The 25,521-nt window shown below is 40.3% G+C and overlaps 1 protein-coding gene across 1 annotated transcript; it reads left to right on the forward strand.

Moving 5' to 3' along the window:
• Window positions 1–1,806: 1,806 nt before the first annotated feature.
• On the forward strand, window positions 1,807–24,115 carry MYH4 (myosin heavy chain 4). Its single transcript, XM_041000335.1, has 39 exons — window positions 1,807–1,854; window positions 4,203–4,444; window positions 4,549–4,692; window positions 5,054–5,210; window positions 5,891–5,918; window positions 6,017–6,131; window positions 6,570–6,662; window positions 6,831–6,894; window positions 7,044–7,142; window positions 7,253–7,356; window positions 7,942–8,080; window positions 8,634–8,752; window positions 8,862–9,011; window positions 9,538–9,708; window positions 11,161–11,470; window positions 12,590–12,666; window positions 13,156–13,243; window positions 13,319–13,436; window positions 13,673–13,796; window positions 13,885–14,021; window positions 14,139–14,394; window positions 15,068–15,310; window positions 15,419–15,595; window positions 15,816–15,961; window positions 16,174–16,264; window positions 16,351–16,740; window positions 17,247–17,373; window positions 17,777–17,895; window positions 18,035–18,231; window positions 19,346–19,529; window positions 19,609–19,774; window positions 19,881–20,005; window positions 20,265–20,573; window positions 21,097–21,300; window positions 21,853–21,978; window positions 22,069–22,239; window positions 22,321–22,425; window positions 22,523–22,618; window positions 23,963–24,115. The coding sequence occupies exons 2-39, from the start codon at window positions 4,241–4,243 to the stop codon at window positions 24,113–24,115; spliced, it is 5,826 nt and encodes a 1,941-aa protein (XP_040856269.1). The 5' UTR covers window positions 1,807–1,854; window positions 4,203–4,240.
• The last annotated feature ends 1,406 nt before the right edge of the window (window positions 24,116–25,521 follow it).

The following is a 25,521-nucleotide window of genomic DNA, read 5'->3' on the forward strand; positions in this document are numbered from 1 at the left end:
GTCAGGACAGATTTCTGACTTACAGTCTAACAGTTTGGATACTTTCCTAGACTGTGAGTCATGTCCATGGAGATCTAAAAGAAACCGGAAAACCTGTACCATACTACAATATCAACAGAAATTTAAAAAATACAGAAATTTCATTTAGTTAAGGTGTTAAAAGATAATTTTCTAGGGGCCCGGCGCGGTGGCGCAGTGGTTAAGGTCATCGCCTTGCACGCCTGGGATCCCATATGGGCGCCAGTTCTATCCCGGCAGCCCCACTTCCCTTCCAGCTCCCTGCCTGTGGCCCGGGGAAAGCAGTCGAGGATGGCCCAAAGCTTTGGGACCCTGCACCCACATGGGAGACCCAGAAGAGGCTCCTGGCTTCGGATCAGCAGAGCATGGGCCGTTGCGCTCACTTGGGGAGTGAATCATCGGACGGAAGATCTTCCTCTCTGTCTCTCCTCTCTGTATATCCGCCTTTCCAATAAAAAAATAATAATAATAAAAAAAGATAATTTTCTAATCAATAGGATTATACACAGAAATCTCATTAATCAATGATTTAAATTAGCAGACAGCAGTTGAAAACATCACATCAGATATTCAAGATGCAGCATGGGGAGATTTCCTACCATAATCAGGAACACCTACCTTTGTAGCAAAAGCATCAAAATCTATTTTAAAATATTATGGCCGTATGTGGTGGCACAACCATCTTCTAAACTCACAGGGAGACCCCATGCTTTCCTCCCACCTTAAAGGGAAAAGAAGAAGAAGAAGGCTGTACCCACCTTATGTGAACTACAGCTAGTCACAAGGTTTTGCCCATGAACTGGGAATTTACGCTTGTGTCTCCTCCCATTATGCAATGGAAACATGCATGGAACAACACAAAGCATCCTGCTGTCCCCAAGTGAAGACACGTAACCTAGAAATACCCACTACAGTTCTCTCAGAAAAGCAACGGACATGTCTGTATCCTCTGTAACTCCCTTATGCCTTCCCAATTGGTTCATCACCACTGCTTAATTTAAGAACTCACTCTACTCTTTCGGTTTGACTGTCAGATTTCAAAAGAATCTTTCACCTTTCATTCTAAACTGCAGACTCCAGCTAGGAAATTTCTGTCTTAATATTCATCACTCACTGATTCTAGTCATGGTGTTGATCTAAAATTCATCCCAGACTCCTCAATGGTTCTAAGGACTAACAGATTGATTAGTCCGATACTCTTCATGCCTGCTCATTCTGTCAAACCAACTTAATAGTCAGGAGAGTAAGTGCAAAACTGGCTTTGGATCCTGTGATGAATGATGCAGCAGCCAAGCTGGAGAAACAGTCTGAGGAGTCCTGAATCCCCATCCCCTATCAAATGCCTATAAAGAACCCTAGATCATCTTCTGTCAAATTATTTATGGGTGACAAGAAATATTTCTAATTATATCCATTCACACAGTCACAGTCAGTGAATATTGTGCAAAGAGATTGCCAAAAAAGGTTTTGCCAAGTAGGTTCCCAGCTAGGACAGCTGAGATGGCTGCTGTGTTTGCAGAATGGTCTCTATAAAAGTGGAGCAGAGATGCTCCTGTCCTGTCCTTCCTCAATTTCTTCAAGGTAGGTATACGTCAAACACTCGGCTAGTTGTACATTCGCAATGATAATGCTTTCTTGGTTAACAGAGATGTCTACCATTTCCCAGTTCTTAATTTTATCTTCCAACATTCCTGAGCATCGCATTCCTAATACAGTTGCTAACATTTTATGATAAAATGGGTGAAAAAAAGAATCCCACATTCTCTTTGCTTTTGTTTGTTTCAACAGTAGTCTCTGCTTTGAACCTGCCACCTTCTCCATCTGGTAACACAAGAGGTAAGAGTGATTTATTATTATGCTCTAAAGAACAAAGGGATCTCTGCATTGCTATATCTTAGGGAGCTATCATTTTATTTCTTAGTGTAGCACTGGAATAAGATGCAAGCTGTTCTTTAAAAATAGCTTCTTACCCAATTTTCACTTTCAGACGACTTAATATTCTAATGAATATTAGAATCCCAGAAGAATGCAACCATCACATCTAAATTTCATGAGAACTACTCTGTTCTAACTTGGTTGTCAGGATGTATAAGGCAAACAGCACAATACGCTAACAGTGCATGGATCTGCAAAGTCACAATTTTTAGGTGCCAACCCAGGTTTTTCACTGCTTCTAGTTGCCTGGGACAAGACAAGTTTGTTTTTATCTAACTTGAAATGCAATGTGATGCTGTGGAATTAGAGGAATTAGCAGTGAATTAGGATTTAGGAGAACAGGACTCATCACACTCACACCTCTGTGACACTGAATGACCCTTCACCTTTCTGGGCTTTAGCTTCCTCATCAGTAAATTGAGGAGCTGGATTCTAGTCTGCTGCTAATGTCTCTCCAGCTCTCACCCCTGTGAGCTGTCAGGGGTTTCCAGAGACTCCCGCATCAACTCAAAGCATCGAAGGGCCTGGCCCTCCAATGGGATACATGATGTACATCCAACCTTACGTTAAGAATATTCGTAATAATGAAAACTTACTAGGCATCCAGTATTGTTTTAAATGAGTTTATGTGTAAGAGAGATAAATCTATTTAGGAAAGAACAGAAAACAAGTGTTGATGTAAAACACTGCTCAAGTTTGTTTGTTCAAATTTGAACAAACTATATGAGTTAGTTCCTGAAACATATCAGAGACCCACTGAGGGTTGTGACTCGAAAACTGAGGATTAGCTGACTTCAGCTTTGAAATAGAAAAGGTAATATCCTTTCTGTGCTTTGTGGACACACGATAGTGATCTCTACACGTGTTAGCATGACTGCCTAGTGCAAAAACAGAACAAAATAAAAAGTATGTAATAGAAAAGTATTTTCTATGTAATAGAAAAGTACATCTTTCATGAAAGAACTGTTAATGCTAGATGTTCTGGTATCTATGCCCTGAAAATGTCTGAATTTTGCTCCATCATTTGGAGACTTTTACAGACAAGACTCAATCTAGAGTACAGTATATGGAAAAATCTGTACCTTACATTCTAAATTGACAGGAAGTTTCATGCTGATGATAGGATACAATACCTTCTGGAAGGCTCACGAAAGGTTGAGGCCGTTGCTGTCATGGTGGTTCTATGACAACCATGACGTTGCTTTCCACAAACTGCCCTCTTCCAGTTCCCGGCATCACCTTCTTTTACTCTGGCCACACATTCTGGCCTTGCCACTACAGCCACAAGACTCATGTTGTTTTCTCAGTTAATAACTTGTCACTGAGGAAAATTTTCTAAGCTAATTTTGGCTTGAAACCTTATACTGCCTATCAGATTCAGAAGAGCTAGCTAGAAGATTAGCATTTTTTAAAGGGGGGGTAGGGAGGAGAGATAAGTATTACAAGCCTCAAACAGCAAGAATTAAGATTTTAGAAAACAACTGGTTTGCTGAAATTCAACTAAAAAAAAAAGAGGAAGACAAACTAAAAATACACAACCACTATGCAATTTCTTTAAAAATTGAGATGTTTATCTCTAAGAACCTCATAAGAAGTTACTTTTGGTTTACATAATAATTTCACATAATTTAAAAACTGATTGAGAGAGATTTAATTTTGACTCAAAGCAAAATGAGATTTTACCTTTTCCTGTATTTCTCTCCCCATTTATGATGCTTGCCAGCTAATAGGAGCTCATTCATGCCTCCCAGGAGATCTCAACCAGGGTTTGTGTGCTGAAACAACAGACGCGCCTTTAACAACTACTTTTAATTATTTGAAGCAGGAGGGAAATTTGCCTAAATAGTTGATGTTTGAAAATTGGATCATTTCGATTGTAAAATCATTAGAAAGTGTACTTTCATTTCTATCAATGCAACACCAAAACGTTAGGGGGGAAAAAAAGCAGGAAAAGGAAATATTCTGAACACACTTGGAGGATTACACATGTTGACTGGATATCAGTTCCTCTACATTCCTCAGCTATCATTTACATTATAGAGAATAGAATGGAGACGAATTTTGCAAAAAATTAAATTACACAGGGGGGCACACACAAGTCAAGGGGCTGATCTGTCAACAGCATGACAGGAGTGGTCCACAGGAGTGACTCCTAGAGGCAGGGTGGGGAAGCAAGCATGGTGCAAGTCAATGCCAAATGGGGTGCTCATTCAGCTTAACCCTGTGTCATTTGTCCCTGTCTTCCCTAGGTGTGCCCTTGCTGAGCTGCCCTTAGTAATCTGCAGCCATGAGTTCCGACGCTGAGATGGCTGTGTTTGGGGAGGCGGCCCCTTACCTCCGCAAGTCTGAAAAGGAGCGAATTGAAGCTCAGAACAAGCCTTTTGATGCCAAGAATTCTGTCTTTGTGGTGGACGCTAAGGAGTCCTATGTGAAAAGCACAGTTCAGAGCAGGGAAGGGGGGAAAGTGACTGTGAAGACAGAAGGTGGCGCTGTAAGTTAAAAACAAAACAAAACACCCAAGGAGTGGGGAGGGGGAATCATTGACCCGCATCTACTATTTGCTTGATACTCATTGGCTCCTTCTTTTCTTACAAGACTGTCACAGTTAAGGAGGACCAAGTCTTCTCCATGAACCCTCCCAAATATGACAAGATCGAGGACATGGCCATGATGACCCACTTGCATGAGCCCGCTGTGCTGTACAACCTCAAAGAGCGTTATGCAGCCTGGATGATCTACGTGAGTGCCCCCGTGACCTCCCTCAATCCATGAACATGCTGTGCTTGCTGAAACAAATTAAGGACTCTATTTTCAGATTTTACTCTGGCCATCTTTGCTTAAATAAGCACCATCTGGTTAATGTTGTAAATTCTAATGGATTTGAAAATGTACATGTATAAAACCAAACTGAATTCACTGAACAATATAGTATGTTTGTACAGCAGCAGATGAGAAAAGACATTAAAAGTGCATGAAATTACTCAGCGTCAGAAGAACAAGCATAGTACTTAGGTCCTTTCGCCCCTTGCCCTGACAGCGGGATTTCCAACGTGGATTAAGAAGGTGATTGCTAATTGGACAACTCTGTGCTTTCCCCCAGACCTACTCAGGGCTCTTCTGTGTCACCGTCAACCCCTACAAGTGGTTGCCGGTGTACAACCCCGAGGTGGTGGCTGCCTACAGAGGCAAAAAGCGTCAGGAGGCCCCGCCCCACATCTTCTCCATCTCTGACAACGCCTATCAGTTCATGCTGACTGGTGAGTCCCTAACTGCTACAGCCGTGGGTAAAATAGCTGTATTCAGATAGCTAAGAAGATAAAGGGTCCGAAGTGCCTAGCACAAATATGATGATAGTAATAATAAAGCCAGAGAACTATATTTAGAATAAAATGCAGCCATTCAAATATATATATGCACTTTTGCTTAATTTCTGTGCTAACATTCATATAATGAATGCTGGTTCCAATTTAAAATTAACCAAATTTAGGCTTCAAACTCCATTTCAACTGCAACTAATATACAATTTTTCCTAAAAAGTAAGTTTTGAAAACTCACAATGGGAAACTATGGCAAGCATTACATGAAACTTTGCACACTAATAACATGATACAATTATGGAATAAGGTGATCAAATGGAATGTGAAAATATTATTTATGTGATATTCATAAAGTAATATCATGGGTAAAGTGGTGATACAGCATATTACATATTCTATCACATTAAGCATAACATGGGTCTACATGCTGATTAATTGGCACATCTTCTGTTACTTATTTTAAAAAGAATCATGTAAAAGCAAAGCACAAAATTACAGGTTTTTTTTCTAATGGGGATTCTAAAGATAATTTTGAGTTTACAAATTCTGTGTTGGCCTGTGTGCTCTGTGTGTGTATGTTGTGTGTGTATTTAAACTTATCTTCTGTTTCTTTTCAACAGATCGCGAGAACCAGTCAATCCTGATTACGTATGTAGTCTTCAGCCTTTGTTTCTGTTGAGTGTTGACCAATGTGGTGGTTACTACTGCCTTAGGTTCTGACTGTTTATTCCATTTGGACTTGACAGTGGAGAATCTGGTGCAGGGAAGACTGTGAACACGAAACGTGTCATCCAGTATTTTGCAACAATTGCAATTACTGGAGAGAAGAAAAAAGAGGAACCCACTCCTGGCAAAATGCAGGTGGGTAAGATATTCACCTGAGGATGAAGGAGACAACAGATTATTCAAAACTCTAACTAAAGACTTTAGAATCACCTCAACCAATTGTATGCCATACCTGAATTTGAAAAATAATTCCTGGGAAGGCTTGTGAGAATAAAATGGATAAGTCACCATTAACAGCTAACGATATAATTATATAGCTATGAAACAGACTTAAGCACCCGCAATTATGTGTTAAGACTAAAAAGTGGGCCTGATGGATACAGAAACTGAGGCCACATCACTGGGTCATCTCACTCTCAATTTGCCTTCCTTTAAACTCCTGTTAGAAAGCCTAAAGTTGTAGAAGAGTGTGAAGGGACAAAATGGAGGAGAAGGAGGTCAAGTGAAAAGCTATTTTAACTGACGATCCACACTCTCCAGAGTTCTTTACCTATCATATTCATTTCTCCTAAGGGGACCCTTGAAGATCAAATCATCAGTGCCAACCCCCTGCTGGAGGCCTTCGGCAACGCCAAGACCGTGAGGAATGACAACTCCTCCCGCTTTGTAAGTCTCTTGGTCTTCCTTTTCATGTGAGATTTACCACTGGCACTCCACACATGTGGCACTCCACCACACAAGTGATGTCACTTCCTTCTCCACTTATCTGCTTCATAACTAAAGAAAAAGCTTTGCCTTTAATTTGTACAGTACACCTCTTTTTGTCTTTTTAAGGGTAAATTTATCAGAATCCATTTTGGTGCCACAGGCAAACTGGCTTCTGCAGATATTGAAACATGTAAGTTAATAAATACCAGTGGCTGAAAATCTTTTCTTTGGGAATACACAGAGGAAGTTCTTGTCCTTAACTGTATTGTGTGACATTTCAAAATGCTTAAATTATCAGTGTGGCCTTTTCTCTTAACTGTGTTTAATCTGACTTTCCAGATCTGCTGGAGAAATCTCGAGTTACTTTCCAGCTGAAGGCTGAAAGAAGCTACCACATATTTTATCAAATCATGTCCAATAAGAAACCAGAGCTTATTGGTAAGAAGTGTTTTTGATGTATGACTACCAAGAAAGTTGTAAGAAAGCCCACTGAAACGTTTTTGATGACCGAAGTAACTCTGTGTATATACTCTTTTTCCTGTTTTCAGAAATGCTTCTGATCACCACCAACCCCTATGACTTTGCCTTTGTCAGTCAAGGCGAAATCACTGTGCCCAGCATTGATGATCAGGAAGAGCTGATGGCCACAGATGTAAGTAATGCATATGAAACAGGAAAAGGCCAATTGATTTTCCAGTTTACAACTTTCCTGTATTAGAATGAAAAGTATTATCAGAAAGGCTATAAATAGGCTATATAACTTTTAGGTTTTATTACATAGGAGATTATTTACAAAATACTTCCAACCCCTTCTGCCACATGTATTAGAGAACTTTAAATATCTGCAATGAATGCTATGTTATTGGTATTCCTTGCCTAGCTGCTTATTTTTCTTTTTCTTTATCTTATTAATCATTTTGGTTAGTAGCCAAGAAACCATTAGGAATACATGACTAAGGAGTAAGGGCCAGTTGACATAGAAAAATGACTGGGTCTAGCTAAGTGACTGTCGCTAAATCTTATAAAATCTCTACTAGTCAAGGGACTCATCTGATAAACATCTCTTAGTGTTGCTATGTGGATCAAATAGGTCAAGACTATGAGTGTCTTCTGAAAATGGTAATGTGGTATCTAAGGCAACGCATGATGAGGGAAGAGGGAGAGGTAGGGCCCTGAGTTTAGGGGGAGTCTGCCATGGTAATAATTAGGAGGTAATGAAATTCAACCCTTTCAACAGAGTGCTGTGGACATCCTGGGTTTCAGCTCTGATGAAAAGGTAGCCATTTATAAGCTCACTGGGGCTGTGATGCATTATGGAAACCTGAAATTCAAGCAAAAGCAAAGGGAAGAGCAGGCTGAGCCAGATGGCACTGAAGGTAACCTCCCCTCATCAACTTTCCAGAGCCCGAAATTGTGTCTTCCTTTTCTTTGCTCTATCTTTTGAGGTGTAAAAATGTCAGGGAAAGGAATAGATGATACTCTGATGTGTTAAATGATTGAACAGATTGTGGAGATTTCTGACTGCTCCATTCTTCATTGACTTCTAAGCTAGGATTTGTGATGCAATTAAAACCTTTTTTTTTAATTCCAGTAATTCCACAAATTTCGGTGTCCATATGTACTGAAATGTCAACTTTCCTTTCACTACTATATTAAGGTTTCTCAAAAATATATTTACCTGTGACCTACTTTCACCATATTTTAAATACCCCGCAGAACACTGATTCTCAAACCTGAAATTTATCATTACCAGTAACGATTAAAGTTAGTGTGAATGGTGACAATGCTTTTAACAACATGAACAAATGGATAGGTGTCACAACATTTGCACATGAGTTTTCAAGGAAAGCTTTCTAATTTGTAATCACCATTCATATTTTAAGTGGCATAAGACATGGTCAGAATCACTGTTCTCCCCTTGTCCCACAGTTGCTGACAAAGCTGCCTATCTGACAAGTCTGAACTCTGCTGACCTGCTGAAAGCCCTCTGCTACCCCAGGGTCAAGGTCGGCAACGAGTACGTCACCAAAGGCCAGAATGTGCAGCAGGTGAACATGACTTAAACACCTTCCTGCCCTTGTTCATTTGAAGCACTGATGACTAAATAGTTTATCCTTATATCCAATTCAAAAAACTAAACTACCACTCTTCTTCAAGGTGTACAATGCAGTGGGCGCTCTGGCCAAAGCCATCTACGAGAAGATGTTCCTGTGGATGGTGACCCGCATCAACCAGCAGCTGGACACCAAGCAGCCCAGGCAGTACTTCATCGGGGTCTTGGACATTGCAGGCTTTGAGATCTTTGATGTGAGTAGAGAATGGATAGAAACTCAGCCAACTCAGTTTGCTCATCAGTTCATTAAATTAGTCTTATTAGGCAATGAAAATTATCCTCATAAAAAGTACAAACTGTAATTCTTGCCAAAGGCTCTTTGAAAGAGGTAGGAAAACAAGTAAATAAGTATAAGTAGGAAAAGAAAGAAATTTATTTTTTTCAGTTCTAGAAGTCTCATGGGCTAAACCATGAAAGATAAGAATATTCAAAATCTAGCCAGGATTCAAATGGCTGAGTACAAAAACACTTAAATTACTCTAAGAAAATATTTAAGAGTCCCCATTTAACAGTCGTTTGCCTAATGTGCATATTTCACAAAGTTACTTATAAAGTACAGTATTTGAGGATTCAATTCTCCTTTTCTTAACATTATATCATTAAGAAAACTATCTTGAGGCTTATAATTTAATAAGCCAAAATCCTAAATTCTGAAGAAAATATTGGTAAGTTCTCTATAATCACTTATAAGTTACTTCCTGTGTTTATCCTTTCCTGTAGTTCAACAGCCTGGAGCAGCTGTGCATCAACTTCACCAACGAGAAGCTGCAACAGTTTTTCAACCACCACATGTTCGTGCTGGAGCAGGAGGAGTACAAGAAGGAAGGCATCGAGTGGGAGTTCATTGACTTTGGGATGGACCTGGCTGCCTGCATTGAGCTCATTGAGAAGGTTTGTGTGACTTATCAAACATTTAGATTAGGAAAAAACAGCTCACTTCCCTATGCTTAACTAAGATCCTAATTCTCAAAAGAGGAATGGTGTTTAGTGACACACTTGTGCACACTGACCAGCTGTGAGGTCAATGAGTGTTACTAATGAATAAAGTATAGTAGCTGGTAGAAAATCATTATTACACATGCATGTAGTTATGCATTTATCTATCTAATAAATTCACTCTCTGTTATTCTTATTTGATTTTATGGTAGAAAAGGAGGAAATTATAGCAAGTCCTACAAGTACTAAAAATAACTTTGATACATCCATAACAATATATTGTGCATACATCATTTTTCATTTGGTACAAGGCAGCATAAAGGTGGGAGGTTACCATCTCAGTTCTTGCACTCATTATTTTTTTCTCAATTCATATTAACTAGTAAATAGACATCAAACTTCCACATGACACTGCCCAGAAAATTAGTCCTGAGTGTCCCAGTTATCAAGGGGAAGGAGCAATAGTTAGACCACATTTGAGTACGTTGTCAAGCAATCATTAGACAGTTTCAAAACTGTACTGGGAGCTCACTATTGACATTAATATGCGAATTCTGCTGTAAACAGTGGAAGAGGGAATAAGTTCAACTGCCACTTAAGAAACTTTCAAATACTCCAGTCAAAACTCACAAAATGATGACGACAAGAGCATAAAGGCAGGCTGAGTATGTGTGATTTTGAAAACAGATGTGAATTTTACCATGAAAGGTCTAGATTATTCATGAAAACTCTATGATCCTTAGGAAAGGCATGCATTTTCTTTCCTAGCATTTTAGTTTTGGGATCATCAAAATATGTTTTTCTGAGGCGATTTCTGAATTTGTAAAATCATCAACGCTGAATTTTCTTTCAATCTTTCACAGAAAATTTGCCACTGAAAAGAGACAAACTGCTTGGAAAGCAAAAACAAATTACCATCACTTAACTCCACAGTGGTGGTGAGCAGGGCTTAGAGTACAAAGAGTTTTAATGACAAAACACAACATGCATTTTTCTCCTGGGAATAGTTCATTTTTAGTCATTATACATAATTTATCTTCTCTTCACATTTTTTCATGTCTAGATCTGAGAAGAAAAAAAAAATTACCCTGCCAGTAGAGAAGAAAATATTCAGATATATACACTTAAGGAATAAAAGTACAATTTGGAAATAGTATACTTAGTCTTACATACTAAGTTGAACTTTGCCAGGCCATAGATGAACTTTTTAACTGTCTTCCTAACAGACATTATCCATATATTCTTGGTACATAATAGTGGTTCCCTACTCCAGTGCTGGAGTATAAGTAATTTCAGAGGCTTCCCTTAATTTGCTATTTCAAGGTTTCTTTTGAAACTTGGCAGTTTCAGATTTTCACCAGCCACGGAAATCCCTGATAATTTTTTTTTTCTTTTTCCTATTTTCAGCCTATGGGCATCTTCTCCATCCTAGAAGAGGAGTGCATGTTCCCCAAGGCCACAGACACCTCCTTCAAGAACAAGCTGTATGAACAGCACCTGGGCAAGTCCAACAACTTCCAGAAGCCCAAGCCTGCCAAAGGCAAGGCGGAGGCCCACTTCTCGCTGGTGCACTACGCGGGCACTGTGGACTACAACATCGCTGGCTGGCTGGACAAGAACAAGGACCCCCTGAACGAGACTGTGGTGGGGCTCTACCAGAAGTCTGCAATGAAGACTCTGGCTTTCCTTTTCTCTGGAGCGCAAACTGGTGAAGCAGGTAATTTTAAGCATCAGTGTGCTCTAAGAATCACATAATAGAAAAACAGAAATCACACTGCTCATCAGAGACAAAATAGTTACAGCAAAAAATAACATCAAAATACAAGCCAGTATAGATTCAATGACTGGAAACATTGAACAAGTATTATACAACCTTCTAATCACATGCTTTACAGCTAAAACTGACACAGTGCATGATTTAATCTATAGCCTAATTTCATCAGTGAAAAAATCAAGACTTGGGTAGGTTGAGTAACTTGCTAAAAATCACACAACTCAATTCTATAATCTTCATACTATTAATTTCTTTAAGTATCTAGCTAACTTGGATATAAGGAAATCATTTGTAGGGCTTGGTGCTTGAGAAATTGAACTCTGTTCTCTTCAGTCACCAGGCATGTGAGAGATCACATACAATTAAAAACAAACAGGATATCCTTTCCTCTGATGAGATGTCACTACACATTTTCAACAACAGGAAGAAACATCGAAATTAACCACATCATGAAGTTAATTAACATGGTATTGAGCTCTACTTTCAGACCCAAGGATGATCTCCCAATGAAACTGTTAAATTTATCTGGACAATAAGATGCTGGACTCTCCACATGGTCCATACCCGCAATGAAGGAATCATGACAGGATATGATCTGTACTGCTGTAACAATATGCAGGAATTCAATATGGGGGAAGGGCTTAGGGAGGGACTGGGGGAATCCCAGAGCCTATGAAACTGTGTCATAAAATGATATTAAATTTAAAAAAAAATCAGGAAAAAGGATTTCCCTTCAGAGGAGCAGAGCACAGGAGCTGGGAACTCAGTTTATCCTGGAGTACTAAAGTGCTACTACAACCTGGTCTATGGGCAACTCCTTACTAACTGTTGCTTTAGAAAAGGGGAGTACTATCCCTTACCAATATCTGCCATCTTCACTGCCATTCTTTAATATTCTTAGTATTTTTTCCGGAATGCCTAGAGAACCAATCATTATATTACACTAAAACTGAGCACAAAGAAATATTAAAATAAGAATGATGTAATTTTGGCAGTCTTCACTAGGCATAGTACTAAAAGAACAATTACAAACAGTTTTAACTTTTTGCCTTTACTTTTCAGAGAGTGGTGGTGGCGGTGGAAAGAAAGGCGGCAAGAAGAAGGGTTCGTCTTTCCAGACTGTGTCTGCTCTTTTCAGGGTATGCTATATTTTTGGATTTGATAGGACTAGATTTGCTAATTAAATTATCCTAACAGAAAAAAATATTACGACACATAAAAATGCCTTAGAAAAATTTTAACAAAAATATGTCTCTTCACATCAAATCTATGATGAATGCATGCTTTCTGCCAATCTTCAGAACGAAGAGCTCTGAGGTTGAACAAATTTCCCACACATCAAACCCTCTTTTAAGAGCAACCGCATTTGGTTGCAATTACTCCAACACAAATGTTCTCTGACCAGGAGTGCTTGAGGATAACAAACGGAAACAGCCAAATGTGTAGAATCTGTAATTTCCTGCCCATACTTCACATGGACAGCTCCTACAGGCCATCATGATTATTTTCTCATTGAGGCAGTTCATTAGAATGTTAAACTGGAGGAGAGGTAGCCATGGATCAATGATAGGGACTCTGGTGTAGATGCAAACAGAAATTATCTTAATACTTTTCATATGGCTTTATAGGAGAATTTAAATAAGCTGATGACCAACCTGAGGAGCACTCACCCCCACTTTGTACGTTGCCTCATTCCCAATGAAACCAAGACTCCTGGTAAGACATCTCTGATATCCCAATGAAACTCCAGTGTGCCTTCTCTTTGGAATACTCTAACATATCTTTTTACAGGTGCCATGGAGCATGAACTGGTCCTGCACCAGCTGAGGTGCAACGGTGTGCTGGAGGGCATCCGCATCTGCAGGAAAGGATTCCCAAGCAGAATCCTCTACGCTGACTTCAAGCAGAGGTCAGTGTCTAAATACTGCACTCTTATCCTAGCCTATGCCTTGTTCAAACTGTGATCATAAAAGGAGTCGAGCTAGTATTGTGTTATCCTAAGATTTTGTCAAACTGACCCAGATTTTTAAATGGCATTTTGTTGGCCCAGCATTATTTATCTTTTCAATGATAACTACCATCTGTTCTACCTTTTTTATTTTAGTGAATAAAGGGCACTTTTTCTGGTTATTTTTATTCTGACAGATACAAGGTGTTGAATGCAAGTGCCATCCCTGAGGGTCAGTTCATTGATAGCAAGAAGGCTTCTGAGAAACTTCTTGGATCTATTGACATTGACCACACCCAGTACAAATTTGGTCACACCAAGGTACTACCAGCCTAAATGTCTATCATCTTTTCAAAACTTTTCAGCTTTCTCATGAGTGGAGATAATACTCTTTTTATTATTTGTAAAGGTTTTCTTCAAAGCTGGCTTGTTGGGACTTCTAGAGGAGATGCGAGATGAAAAACTGGCTCAACTCATCACACGCACTCAAGCCATATGCAGAGGTTACCTGATGAGAGTAGAGTTTAAGAAGATGATGGAGAGGAGGTGAGGGATCAAGCACATGGCTTCTTTTTCTGCATTTTCACAATGGAATCTAGAGCAGTGATCACTTTTTTCGTTTTACACATTTTTTTTCACTTGCATCTATTTTCTGTGTCGCAGAGAGTCCATCTTCTGCATCCAGTACAATGTCCGTGCCTTCATGAACGTCAAGCACTGGCCCTGGATGAAGCTCTACTTCAAGATCAAGCCCCTCCTGAAGAGTGCAGAGACCGAGAAGGAGATGGCCAACATGAAGGAAGAATTTGAAAAAACCAAAGAAGACCTGGCTAAGTCAGAGGCAAAAAGGAAGGAACTAGAAGAAAAGATGGTTGCTCTGATGCAAGAGAAAAATGACCTGCAGCTCCAAGTTCAATCAGTGAGTATTGCACATTACACAGTTCACCCACATTTCATTTTGCAATAATTGTCTAGCTGAATATGAGAATTCTTTTTTAATTTAAGGCTTAAGAACAAATGCTTTTTCATGAAACATTTATGATTGTTCGCTTTTTAAATATACTAGCGTTGATACCAAAAGAAGGAATAGAAGCAGATCCACACACTATGCTGCATATGTCCACATAATCAACATTCATAAACACCTTGTCATTAGCATGCAAAGTCTTCCTTCTAAACGGGGTTTTCTTTTAGTTTAGGCTCTTAGTGAACATTTCTGAGTGTAAAATAAAAGTTATGTTGTTTTTCTCCTAGTAAAATAAATTCATACTTAATACAAGAAAACTAAGTCCCAGAATAAATGACTTTTTAAAATAGTAAAGGTTAATAAACAGTTGATTTTAAGACAAGTGACTAGTTTTCTTGATTTCCCCTTCCAGTAATGGATATTTGCAGGAAATGTGTTATAATACTTTCTCAGTCGACTGAAATTATTAACATTTTATCTATTTCATTTGTACAAGTTGGCAAGTGAATCGGTATATGCATTTTCCAAATATGTTGCCACCGGTGTTTTTTATCTTTTAATAAACTATTTTCTGTTTACACATATGGATTAGCCAAATAAAAATGTTTTCTTTTTGCCCCCTTAGGAAGCAGATGGCTTGGCTGATGCAGAGGAAAGATGTGATCAACTGATCAAAACCAAAATCCAACTGGAGGCCAAGATCAAAGAGCTAACTGAGAGAGCTGAGGACGAGGAAGAGATCAATGCTGAGCTGACAGCCAAGAAGAGGAAGCTGGAGGATGAGTGCTCAGAGCTCAAGAAGGACATCGATGACCTTGAGCTGACCCTGGCCAAGGTTGAAAAGGAGAAGCATGCCACAGAGAACAAGGTAGAAAACACACATGTGGAAAGGTTGTGAGTTTCTAGCACAAAATAAAACACAGAACTGAATCTGCCAAAATGTAATACTCAGTCCTAAGTCTTTTTACTTCCCAAGGTGAAAAACCTCACAGAGGAGATGGCAGGCCTGGATGAGAACATCGCCAAGCTGACCAAGGAGAAGAAGGCCCTCCAAGAGGCCCACCAGCAGACCCTGGATGACCTGCAGGCAGAGGAGGACAAAGTCAACACCCTGACCAAAGCTAAAACCAAGCTGGAGCAGCAAGTGGATGATGTAAGTATGAAAAACAAAATGCTTCCCCTTAGAAGAAATAAACAATTGAGACATACAACCATCTCTGATGCTCACAAATCTTTAGTGGCTGGTTTATGAATGACAATGTTCTTATGCTATTTATGAACCTTGTACATTTTTTTCTGTAGACCATTGAAGGTTAGTGGTCTAAAGCTCAGTCCTTATGAATGGATTTTTTAAAAATTTATTATAAATTTAGCTTGAAGGGTCTCTGGAACAAGAGAAGAAACTTCGCATGGATCTGGAACGAGCCAAGAGGAAACTGGAGGGAGACCTGAAGCTGGCCCAGGAATCCACAATGGATATAGAAAATGACAAGCAGCAACTTGATGAGAAACTCAAAAAGTAAGTGTATCTCAGCTTATTGTATATCATTGCAGATGAATATATGTTCAAAGAATCTCCTAACATGCAAAGAATGAATAATAACCCCAATGACTTTTTAAAAATGAAAATAGTATATTACTCTCAAAAAAAGCAGCAGTGATAATTCAGTTATACATACAACAGAAGACCTGCAAAAGAACTAACTTTGAGCTAATGCATTGTTTTAATAGGAAGGAGTTTGAGATGAGCAATCTGCAAAGCAAGATTGAAGATGAACAGGCCCTTGGAATGCAGCTGCAGAAGAAGATCAAGGAGTTGCAGGCAAGCCATAACCCTCTCTCTTTCCTGGGAAATACCGGAAACCAAACTGCATGATTTCACACTAATGCTGATGTGATCACACACAGGCCCGCATCGAGGAGCTGGAGGAGGAGATTGAGGCTGAGCGGGCCTCCAGGGCCAAGGCTGAGAAGCAGCGCTCTGACCTCTCCCGGGAACTGGAGGAGATCAGCGAGCGCCTGGAAGAAGCTGGTGGGGCCACGTCCGCCCAGATCGAGATGAACAAGAAGAGGGAGGCTGAGTTCCAGAAAATGCGCAGGGACCTGGAGGAGGCCACCCTGCAGCACGAAGCCACAGCGGCTGCTCTGAGGAAGAAGCACGCAGACAGCGTGGCTGAGCTTGGGGAGCAGATTGACAACCTGCAGCGGGTCAAGCAGAAGCTGGAGAAAGAGAAGAGCGAGCTCAAGATGGAAATCGATGACCTTGCTAGTAACATGGAGACCGTCTCCAAAGCCAAGGTCCTTACCAACTTGTTTCATTTTCATCTTTATTTGCACTAATTCAAAACGTCGAAGTTTATATATCAGTAGTCAAATCACATAAATACTAGATATTATTTGAAGTTTAACAGTTATTCCTAGCAATTGTTAAAGGTTCGGTGATTGAATTGATTGAATTACTGGTTTGCACATCTTCCTCATAGAAATAACTTCAGATTTTCATTGTAAATGCAATTACAAAAAAGACATATCCAAAAAAATCATATTTTGCATCCAGAATGTATCTTCCTTCTCTTCAAAAGAAAACACTGATTTTGATCACCTTGTGCTGTGGCATTTAGCCCAAACTATAAGCATGCTTCTTTTAATTTCTGGTCACCACACAGGGTTTTACAGAAACCTGTGTTTTATCAAAACAAATAAGTAAAACTCAGCCCCTTTCCACGAGTAATTACCTATCTCCAGATCCCAGGCTTCCAAATAGAAACGAGTTATCTTTTCCTGTCTTCCACTTCCCACCACAGGGAAACCTCGAGAAAATGTGCCGCACTCTCGAGGATCAGCTCAGCGAAGTGAAAACCAAGGAGGAAGAGCAGCAGCGCCTCATAAACGAGCTCTCGGCCCAGAAGGCGCGTTTACACACAGAATCAGGTCAGTCCGTAAGGACCAGCAGCCTGTGGAGAGGTTAAGAATAAAGGCGAAGCCTCCGCCTGAGAAACAAAGCCATTCATCACTTCTAAGTTACTTCTTGATCTTTTTATTATTACATGATAACATGATAAAAAGAGATGCTTTTACTAGAATTGTAGCAGGGAAAAAAGCCATCTAGGCTCAGGAGATTTCACCTCAGTATTACTCAAAAAAAAAAATCGAACAATCTAAAATCTGAGAAAGCTCAGCCATTTTTGAAGAATCAAGAAATAATCTTCTCAACAGCATTGATGCTCTTGAGTTTTTCATCATGTGAAATAAGGTGGTCCTAATGCTATTCAGTTCTTTCAATTATCCCTCACCTAGATAACAGCACTGAGTCACTCACACTTGTTTTTCACAGGTGAGTTTTCACGGCAGCTAGATGAAAAAGATGCCATGGTGTCTCAGCTATCCCGAGGCAAACAAGCATTTACACAACAGATTGAGGAATTAAAGAGGCAGCTAGAAGAAGAGACTAAGGTATGGTAGGCATATGGTCTACAGTTAACATTTTTCCATTTTCAGTCACTTGAATTGTGCAACTCAACACAGTACTGAACTTCATGTAGAGAACATCAAAAGAAAATAAACTCACATTACATACTTCTTCATAATCTAGGCCAAGAACGCCCTGGCCCACGCCCTGCAGTCAGCCCGCCACGACTGCGACCTGCTGCGGGAGCAGTATGAAGAGGAGCAGGAAGCCAAGGCTGAGCTGCAGAGGGCAATGTCCAAGGCCAACAGCGAGGTTGCCCAGTGGAGGACCAAGTACGAGACGGACGCCATCCAGCGCACGGAGGAGTTGGAGGAGGCCAAGTATGTGCTTTCAATGATATGGTCGGTCGGAGGAAATAAAAGTGAAAACAGTGTAAGAAAAATAGAATAAATTATGGCAGGCATGGGGATAGGTCAAAGACTCAACCTGTTTTCACGTACGGTGGTATATTCAACATAGTCTTCTTCTTACTGCCATGGAAGCACCTTAAATTTCTTTCCACCTGAATAGATTACTATCAGCATACCCTTTATGATTTAAGTATAATTAATTTTCTACACTTGAAGGGAAATGGAAACATTTGAGACTATCTAGTATAACATAATGGAAATTATAATCAGATTTTCCTTATCTAGAGTGCCAAATGTTCAGAATCAAACTACAATACACTGTCATCATTTTAAGTAACAGCCAGTATTAGTGGTTTTGTTCAAAACTATACACATGGCTTGTAGCATAATAATCATAGGAGTTACACAAGAGTAGGAGACAGAAATTACATTCTTAGAAAGTCTTCCTAAATTTGATCTGTTCAGTAGTTATTAGAGTTAAACCAAATGGGAGGGTCTAGCAAGGATATGTACAGGGAATATTCTTGTTAAGACTGTAGGTTGGGAGAGATTAAGAATTGAGTGGTTGAAGAAAACAGTATGTCAGAACTGGGACAATATTTGAGAATAATGGCATACTATTTAGTACCTATAGTCACTGAACCCAGAAGGTTACTAATTACACGACCTTAAATATGCATGTCATTGTGGGCCATAGATTCTATATGAGAATGTATGGGAAGGGTCCCATTTACTGCTAGCCCCCCACACCTGGCTCCCAGTATTATCTCACCTCACTTTTTACTCACATAAATATCCTGACCCACTTCCCTGCCCCGCCCAAATAAATGCAAACGGACCAATAAATGTTTGACGACTCCTTGGATAGTTAAAAATAAGAACTCATCAAAGAAAACAAAATTCTATAGGAGAAATAAAATGAGTATGGAGAAGCTATTTCAGAAAAAAAAATGTAACCTATGGATATGAGGGCAAAGTAACTGGAGCAAATATGCTGTTTAGTAGCTTTATTTAGTAGTTTTATAAAGTTAACTGTGGTGACTTTGAATCTGCTCTTGGTCATTCATTTTGACTAACTTTTCAGGAAGAAGTTGGCCCAGCGTCTTCAGGATGCTGAGGAGCACGTGGAAGCTGTGAATTCCAAATGTGCTTCTCTTGAAAAGACAAAGCAGAGACTACAAAATGAAGTGGAGGACCTCATGATTGATGTGGAGAGATCTAACGCTGCCTGCGCAGCTCTGGACAAGAAGCAAAGGAACTTTGACAAGGTAGCTCGTGATTACAGATTCCCGTGGGAGGAAGGACTTCACTCGTGACGTCAGAGGCTCACTCTCAATGTGCTTGCAGGTTCTGGCAGAGTGGAAACACAAGTATGAGGAAACTCAGGCTGAACTTGAGGCCTCCCAGAAGGAGTCCCGTTCTCTCAGCACAGAGGTGTTCAAGGTGAAGAATGCCTATGAGGAATCCTTGGATCACCTTGAAACTCTAAAGAGGGAGAATAAGAACTTGCAGCGTGAGTCATTCTAATCATCCTAGCAGAGATGGTACAGGCATATATATATGTAATTGTTTTTTTTCATTCTCAATTTTGAATTTTGGTATTTATTATTAAACTACAGAGGAGATTTCTGACCTGACTGAGCAAATTGCAGAAAGTGGAAAGCACATTCATGAACTGGAGAAAGTAAAGAAGCAGATTGACCAAGAGAAGAGTGAGCTGCAGGCTGCCCTAGAGGAGGCGGAGGTAGGTATTTCAGTTGCTCACCCATACATTATAAATGAACTGAAAAATGAATAGCAATTGAGATCCATCATGTTGTAAACTTCTAGGGGCTAGTGCATATAATTCAGTGAAAAATTAACTGTGCTTTGGGAATGCAGAACTAATAGGATAAATTAAAACATATGATTATAAGTTTTTTAAAAAAATATGTTCTTAGAAGAAATCATTGCAATATGGGAGAAGAATCTCTTTGAGTAACCTACATTTTGCTTTCATTAAGGGATCTCTTGAGCATGAAGAAGGCAAAATTCTTCGCATCCAACTTGAGTTGAATCAGGTGAAATCTGAGATTGACAGAAAAATTGCTGAAAAAGATGAAGAAATTGATCAGCTAAAGAGAAACCATCTAAGAGTGGTGGAGTCCATGCAGAGCACACTGGATGCTGAGATCAGGAGCAGAAATGATGCCCTGAGGATCAAGAAGAAGATGGAGGGAGACCTCAATGAGATGGAGATCCAGCTGAACCATGCCAACCGCCAGGCTGCTGAGGCAATAAGGAATCTCAGGAACACACAAGGCATCCTGAAGGTACTCTAGGAGTACTCACTCATACCTTGGTATAGTCTGGGCAACAATGTATAACTCAAGTGTTAAGGTTTTGTGAGGACCATAAATATTAAGAAATCTAGATTAGTTCTGAAATCTAGTATCATATTACTGAGGTATATTTAACTGTTTTACTGGGAGTGCTCCTTTTATTCAGGGGTAGAAATATTCAAGGGTATCTTCAGAGAGAAAAAGAGGCAACAGGTGGGAAGATAGGGAGTAATCAGAGCTCAGCCACATGCAACAACTCAAAATGATTCATTTTTCTGGACTTCATTTGTTTTACATATGAAACAACAACACTGAACCATGTTACCATTTTTTATGCTTCAGATCTAAAATAATCTAACATCATGTTATTTAAAGTAAACTGCTACTCTAGCCACTAAGGAATTTGTCATTATACATAGTTACGGATTGTTCCTACCCTGAGTTATTAAGATCAAAGTATTTGCGTGACCCCTTTAACTGGAGAGGGAGTAAACTGTATTCTGTTTCTGTGTAGGACACTCAACTACATCTGGATGATGCCGTCAGAGGCCAAGATGACCTTAAAGAGCAACTGGCCATGGTTGAGCGCAGAGCTAACCTGATGCAGGCTGAGATTGAAGAGCTCAGGGCATCCCTGGAACAGACCGAGAGGAGCAGGAGAGTGGCAGAGCAAGAGTTGCTGGATGCCAGTGAGCGCGTGCAGCTCCTACACACTCAGGTAAGGCTCAAGAACGTCTCATAAAGTGAAGATGATTGGATAAAATCAGCTTGTTTATAAAATACGATGTGCTCATGCCAGTGGTCTTTCCTGGAATTTTGGAAAATGTACAGTTAATACTGGGACCTAGCTGGTTCACATGTGTATTATATATTACAGGCTGGTATAATCAATGCCAAAATAATCTGGACTTCTAGAAACATCTGTAAAGAAACATAAAGACCGCCTGCAAATATCCATGTAACCAGCACTAGTAGACATCTTGCATTTCACTATTCTATGCGGTCAACAGCAAATACAATAGAGAATGATAATATGCAAGTAAATAATAGCTATGTACCATGTGTACACATGAGATAAGTTAACTGGATATAAAAAACGACAAATCCAAATTCCTGGAGGCCATTATTACTACTATCAAAATGTGTTGTTTATAGTAAAATTGTTAAAAACATGGTAGTATTTCCTTGCAATGCTAATAAACTACACTAGTTTCAATGACAATGTGAATACTTAAATGTGGTTTTTCTTTTTAAAAATATCTTTAACCAGAACACCAGCCTGATCAACACCAAGAAGAAGCTGGAGACTGACATTTCCCAGATCCAGGGAGAGATGGAGGACATCGTCCAAGAAGCCCGCAACGCGGAGGAGAAGGCCAAGAAGGCCATCACTGATGTGAGCAGAGGGCCACACACTGGGGAGGAGACGTGCAGCACGACACGCTCTCTCAGCTCTCCTAACCGAGTCTGTTTCCCTGCTGCACAGGCGGCCATGATGGCGGAGGAGCTGAAGAAGGAGCAGAACACCAGCGCCCACCTGGAGCGCATGAAGAAGAACCTGGAGCAGACGGTGAAGGACCTGCAGCACCGCCTGGATGAGGCCGAGCAGCTGGCGCTCAAGGGTGGCAAGAAGCAGATCCAGAAGCTGGAGGCCAGGGTGGGTGTCTACAGCTCCACTGGATTCCCACCTGTTCACATGGTTATGGCCAGGCTGTCATATACCTTTGATTTCTTGCAGGTGAGGGAGCTTGAAAATGAGGTGGAAAGTGAACAGAAGCGCAACGTGGAGGCCGTCAAGGGCCTGCGCAAACATGAGAGAAGAGTGAAGGAACTCACTTACCAGGTGACTGGCCTTTGCAGATTCCCAAGCCTGCAGCTTTTCAAGCGATTAAAACCACCGGTTGGATTCAAATAACGGTACCAACTGCCTCCTCTTTCAGACGGAGGAGGACCGCAAGAATGTTCTGAGGCTGCAGGACTTGGTGGACAAACTGCAAACCAAAGTTAAAGCCTACAAGAGGCAGGCCGAGGAGGCTGTGAGTATCTCCACAGGGACTGAGGCCGTCGGGTTTCGTGCGGCCTGGAGCTTATGGAATTTAAGGGATATCCTTTAAGGCAAGGAACATAGCACTGGAAGCACAGAAGTCCATATGAAAAGTACTCAGGGTGGAAAAAGCTTGCCACAAATTCTTAAAACTTTTAGACATACAGGCTCCTTTCTGCTGAAACAACTTTAAGCAATTTTCCAGAAACATTGCAATATAAATGCTTCTTGGTTGCAATGTACTTCCCTTACTGGCTAGAAAACTCTACAACTCCCACCATCACAGGAACAGCAAGCACATTCAGAGACTGAATTCACACATTTTCTTAACTTCATGATGAATCTACCTCACGGCTTTATTTTTTCCAGTTTCACTGTAGCTTTCGTTCTCTCCCTGCTAATTCTGAAAGCAATGTTAAGTTCTTTGCACCCAATACCACCACTGTATCTATTCTCTAAAGTTTATTTTAGAGAAATAAGTTTGAATCAGCTCTTTGCCTTTTTAATTTACTTATTGTATCACTGTATCATCTTTACAAATATGCATATATTTATAAAGATGATACGGTGATATATGTATATGTATATATATATGTATACATTTGAAAGTCAGAGTTACAGAGAGAGATGGAAAGACAGAGAAAAATAACTTCCATCTAATGGTTCCCTCCCCAGATGGCTACAACAGCCTGCACTGGGTTAGCCTGAAGCCAGGAGCTTCATCCAGGTGTCCCATGTAGGTAGCAGGGAGCCAGACACCACATCTTCCACTGCCTTCCCCGCTGACTTAGTTGTGGACTAGATCAACATGGACTGGCACTCATGTGGGATGTTGGTGTTATAGGAGGCACCTTTACCTGCAACAGCACATTGCTAGCCTCAGTCATCGTCACAGGTTTTCCAGGAAGACAGTCAGATGAAAGCCTGCTGAGACCAGTGGTGTGTTGTGAGTGCACTCATTAAGACAGGCAAGCTTGTGCCCAGTAAGAATAAGGAGATACCAGAAACTTTAAGGAAAGTGGAATTGCAAGGGAAATTTATTTTGGTGCAAACATTTTTGTTCTTGGCAGTTTTCTCACCATAAGTATCTTCCATTAATTTTTTGAGAATCCTTTGTATGCATGATTTTGAAAAACTTGTATCAAATTCATCTTTTAGTTCCAATTTCCATGACCTTTCTGAAATACCTGTATGCATCACAAAGTAACAAAACTTTTGCTTTCTTGCTCATAAAGTAAATCCTGTAGCTGCTTTTGGTAACAATCGTAATAAGAATCAGAGCGTGTCAAATTTTCTTGTTCTCTCTTACGCATTCTATTCACATTTTTATTCACAGGAGGAACAATCCAACGTCAACCTCTCCAAATTCCGCAAGCTCCAGCACGAGCTGGAGGAGGCTGAGGAGAGGGCTGACATTGCCGAGTCCCAGGTCAACAAACTGCGGGTCAAGAGCCGGGATGTCCACACAAAAGTTGTCAGCGAAGAGTGATTCACTCTATTGCTGAAAGGTGACCAAAGACACGCACAAAATGTGTAGTTCTTTGTCACTGTGTTGTATACCAAGGAAATAAAATTTGCAGACAATCTTGCAATCTAAAAGTACATTTGTCTCTTAATTATAAGCTCTCATTAGAATTAACTCATTTATCCATAACTGTTGAACTCCTACTGTGAGTAGCAGAAATGATGACAAAATTGAAATGTTGGTAGTGAACCCACTTTAATAGTGGTTTAAAAAAATGCCAAAGTGATAAAAGTACAAAGTGATAAAAGAACAGAGTGATTTGCTAAGCTACAGCATCCAGAAAGGCTCCTTGGAGCATCCCATGAGGGGCAGGTGCTTGGCCTAGAGCTGTACTGGTTAAGATGCCTGCATCCCGTATCAGAGTACCTCGGCTCAGGTTCCAGCTCTCTGAGTCCATCTTCCTGTTAATCCTGATTCTGGGAGGCAGAGGTGACAACTCAAGTAGCTGGGTCCCAGCTACCCAAGTGGAAGACCTGGACTGAGTCCCTAACACTCTGCTTTAGCCCAGCCCAGCCCTGGCCTTTGCAGGCAGTTACAGAGCATATCAGCAGATGGAGGTTTCTCTTTCTCTTTATTTCTCTCTCTTTCTCTTCTTCTTCTTCTTCTTCTTCTTCTTCTTCTTCTTCTTCTTCTTTCTCTCTCTCTCTCTCTCTCTCTCTCTCTTCCTCCTCCTCTCCCTGGGTGCATGTGCTTGTGCGTGTCTCCCTGTCCCTGTGTGTGTCTCTGTCTGGTTCTCAAGTGACATAAACATTTTTAAAAAGAAGAACACACTAGCTAGTTTTCCTAGAGGATGGATGGTTATCAAATAAAAGAGAAAAGGAGATGATCATCCTGAGAAAACAAGCTCCAGAAGTGTGAACCTAGGCTTCATGAGCAAGAACAACAAATGAGGCCAGACTGTGAAGAGTATGGCTTCACATGCAGGGCTGCAGAGGCAGACACGGATCAAACTGGTTAGCTTTCATGGATGACAGTGGAAACAACTGGGGCACTCACGTGGGGAGTAAGTAGGATGGAGAAGTGGACAAGAACACAGACGCAAGGCAGGGTCCTCACATCATTATAAAGAAAGGGCTGGAACACGCAGTGAAGGAAATCTCCCCAGTGTGGCTGTATGTTCGATTTCCTTTTGGGAGGATTTCTTTTCTTCTCAAAGTTCTTCCTTTCTGAGAAGAACTGACAGGATCTTTCAGATCAATCTACCTTGTTAATCTGCTGATGTCTAAACACAATCTGCTTATCAAAGAAACTACCTTTTTTTGCATTATCTTACATATTTCATAGAGGAAAAAATTTATTTTTTAAATTCAAAGATAATTATCTGAAATTTACCACGACTGAGTTTTTATTTGTCAGATTGAATTTTTTTT

This window comes from Ochotona curzoniae, unplaced genomic scaffold (assembly GCF_017591425.1).
Source record: "Ochotona curzoniae isolate NIBS_2020 unplaced genomic scaffold, NIBS_Ocur_1.0 scaffold_2453, whole genome shotgun sequence".
Taxonomy (NCBI): Eukaryota; Metazoa; Chordata; class Mammalia; order Lagomorpha; family Ochotonidae; genus Ochotona; species Ochotona curzoniae.

Coding starts and splice junctions, on each gene's coding strand:
- MYH4 (XM_041000335.1), top strand. CDS start 4,241: ATGAGTTCCGACGCTGAGATGGCTGTGTTTGGGGAGGCGGCCCCTTAC. Junction 6,132..6,569: donor CCACTCCTGGCAAAATGCAG/GTGGGTAAGATA, acceptor ATTTCTCCTAAG/GGGACCCTTGAAGATCAAAT. Junction 20,574..21,096: donor ACACACAAGGCATCCTGAAG/GTACTCTAGGAG, acceptor GTTTCTGTGTAG/GACACTCAACTACATCTGGA.